This window comes from Hevea brasiliensis, chromosome 3 (assembly GCF_030052815.1).
Source record: "Hevea brasiliensis isolate MT/VB/25A 57/8 chromosome 3, ASM3005281v1, whole genome shotgun sequence".
NCBI lineage: Eukaryota > Viridiplantae > Streptophyta > Magnoliopsida > Malpighiales > Euphorbiaceae > Hevea > Hevea brasiliensis.
The window spans coordinates 34,000,293-34,002,294 of record NC_079495.1 but is presented as its reverse complement, the minus strand read 5'-3'; the positions used below and the strand labels follow the sequence as shown (position 1 = coordinate 34,002,294).

The window sequence follows — 2,002 nt, the reverse complement described above, 5'->3', positions numbered from 1 at the left end:
TTGAGAGTGAAGGATCAAGATGTAGCAAAAACTGCTTTTAGGACCCGATATGGTCACTATGAATTCCTTGTCATGCTGCATTTATGGACTTGATGAATAAGGTTTTCCAACCCTACTTAGATTCATTTGTGGTGGTGTTTATTGATGACATTCTTATATATTCTAAGTCTGAGCAGAAGCATGACTGACACTTGAGAACTGTTTTGCAAACCATGAGGGAGAAAAAGCTTTATACCAAATTCTCCAAATGTGAATTTTGGCTTAAGCAAGTGGCATTTCTTGGGCATATTGTATTAGTTGAAGAAATAAGAGTGGATCCTAACAAAATAAAAGCAATATTGGAGTGGAAGCCACCTAAGAATATAACAGAGGTCATAAGCTTTCTAGGAGTAGCGGGATATTATAGGCGATTTGCGAAGGGGTTTTCAATCATTACTTCACCCCTCACTAAATTGCTTAGGAAGAATGCAAAATTTGTGTGGAATGATAAATGTCATGAGATTTTTGAAAGGTTAAAAGCTTTGTTGACTGAAGCTCCTTTTCTTGCATTGCCCACGAAAGGAGTGGATTATATAGTATACAATAAAGCTTTTCACAATGGGCTTAGGTAGACACTCATGTAGGATGACAGGGTAATAGTATATGCTTCTAGGCAACTCAAGCCACATGAGCTTAATTATCTCACTCATGACTTAGAGCTTGCAGCAATAGTGTTCGCACTTAAAATTTAGAGGCACTACCTTTATGGTGAGAAATGTCACATGTTTACAAATCATAAGAGCTTGAAGTATCTGGGCACACAGAAAGAACTTAACTTGAGGCAGAGGAGATGGTTAGAGCTTATTAAAGATTATGACTGCACCATAGATTACCAACTGGGTAAGGTTAATGTGGTTATAGATGCTTTGAGTCAGAAGTCCATGGCAGGGATGTTGACATTTTCATTACCCTTGCTACTTAAGTTGAAAGCACTTAAGGCACGATTGGAGTTACAAAACAACGACTCTATTCTAGCTCAGTTGACTTTGAAGCCACTTTTAATTGATGAGGTGGTAGAGGCACAGAAGAAAGATGACTAGTTAATGAAGATTTTGCTTAATTTGTAGAATGGGGAAGAATCTGACTACTTTTTGAGGGAGGATGGAGTAATTAAGTATCAAGGTAGAATATGTGTTCCTGATGTTTTAGAATTGAAAGATAAAATTTTAAAAGAAGCCCACAACTCTACTTTCTCTATGCATCTTGGTAGTACTAAAATGTACCGAAATCTAAAGGAAAACTACTGGTGGAAAGGGTTGAAAAGGGACATTGCAAAATTTATTTCTAAGTGTTTGGTGTGCCAGCAGATCGATGCCGAGCATTAGGTACCAGCTGGGTTACTCCAACCTCTGTTAGTTCTTGAATGGAAATGGAAGTAGATTACTTTGGATTTTGTCACTGGTTTACCTCGTACTCAAAGGAATCATGATGTTATATGGGTCATAGTAGATCATTTAACGAAGTCTACACATTTCCTACTAGTTAGGATCGACTATTCTTTAGAAAGGTTGGCAAAATTATATATTGTAGAGATTGTGAGATTACATGGAGTACCTATGTTCGTTGTATTTGATAGAGATCCAAGGTTCACTTTTAGATTCTGGGATAGCCTACACAAGGCCCTCAGGACTAGATTGAACTTTAGTACAACTTTTTCATCCACAATCAGAGAGGGTTATTCAAGTTGTGTAAGACATGTTATGGGCTTGTGTGATGGAATTTGAAGGTAGATGGGATAAATATCTACCATTAGTGGAGTTTGCCTATAGCAACAGCTATCAGACTAGCATTGGCATGCCTCCCTATGAAACTTTGTATGGTAGAAAATGCAGGATGCCTCTATGTTGGGGTGAAGTTGGTGAAAGGAAAATGTTGGGCCCTGAACTTGTTCAAGAGACTAAGGATAAGGTGAGATTGATTAGAGATAGACTTAAGGCAGCCTCTGATAGACAGAAGTCCTATG

The 2,002-nt window shown here is 38.0% G+C and overlaps 1 protein-coding gene across 1 annotated transcript; it reads left to right on the top strand.

Annotated features, from left to right (window-relative positions):
• The first annotated feature begins 212 nt into the window (after window positions 1–212).
• LOC131178363 (uncharacterized mitochondrial protein AtMg00860-like) lies at window positions 213–1,079 on the top strand. Its single transcript, XM_058143325.1, has 2 exons — window positions 213–575; window positions 732–1,079. The coding sequence occupies exons 1-2, from the start codon at window positions 213–215 to the stop codon at window positions 1,077–1,079; spliced, it is 711 nt and encodes a 236-aa protein (XP_057999308.1).
• Window positions 1,080–2,002: the final 923 nt, after the last annotated feature.

What these genes read in the sequence shown, in the direction of transcription:
- LOC131178363 (XM_058143325.1), top strand. Translation starts at nt 213, where the DNA reads ATGAGGGAGAAAAAGCTTTATACCAAATTCTCCAAATGTGAATTTTGG. An exon ending in CGAAAGGAGTGGATTATATA is followed by an intron (nt 576 to 731) that starts GTATACAATAAA and finishes CTTAAAATTTAG; the next exon opens with AGGCACTACCTTTATGGTGA.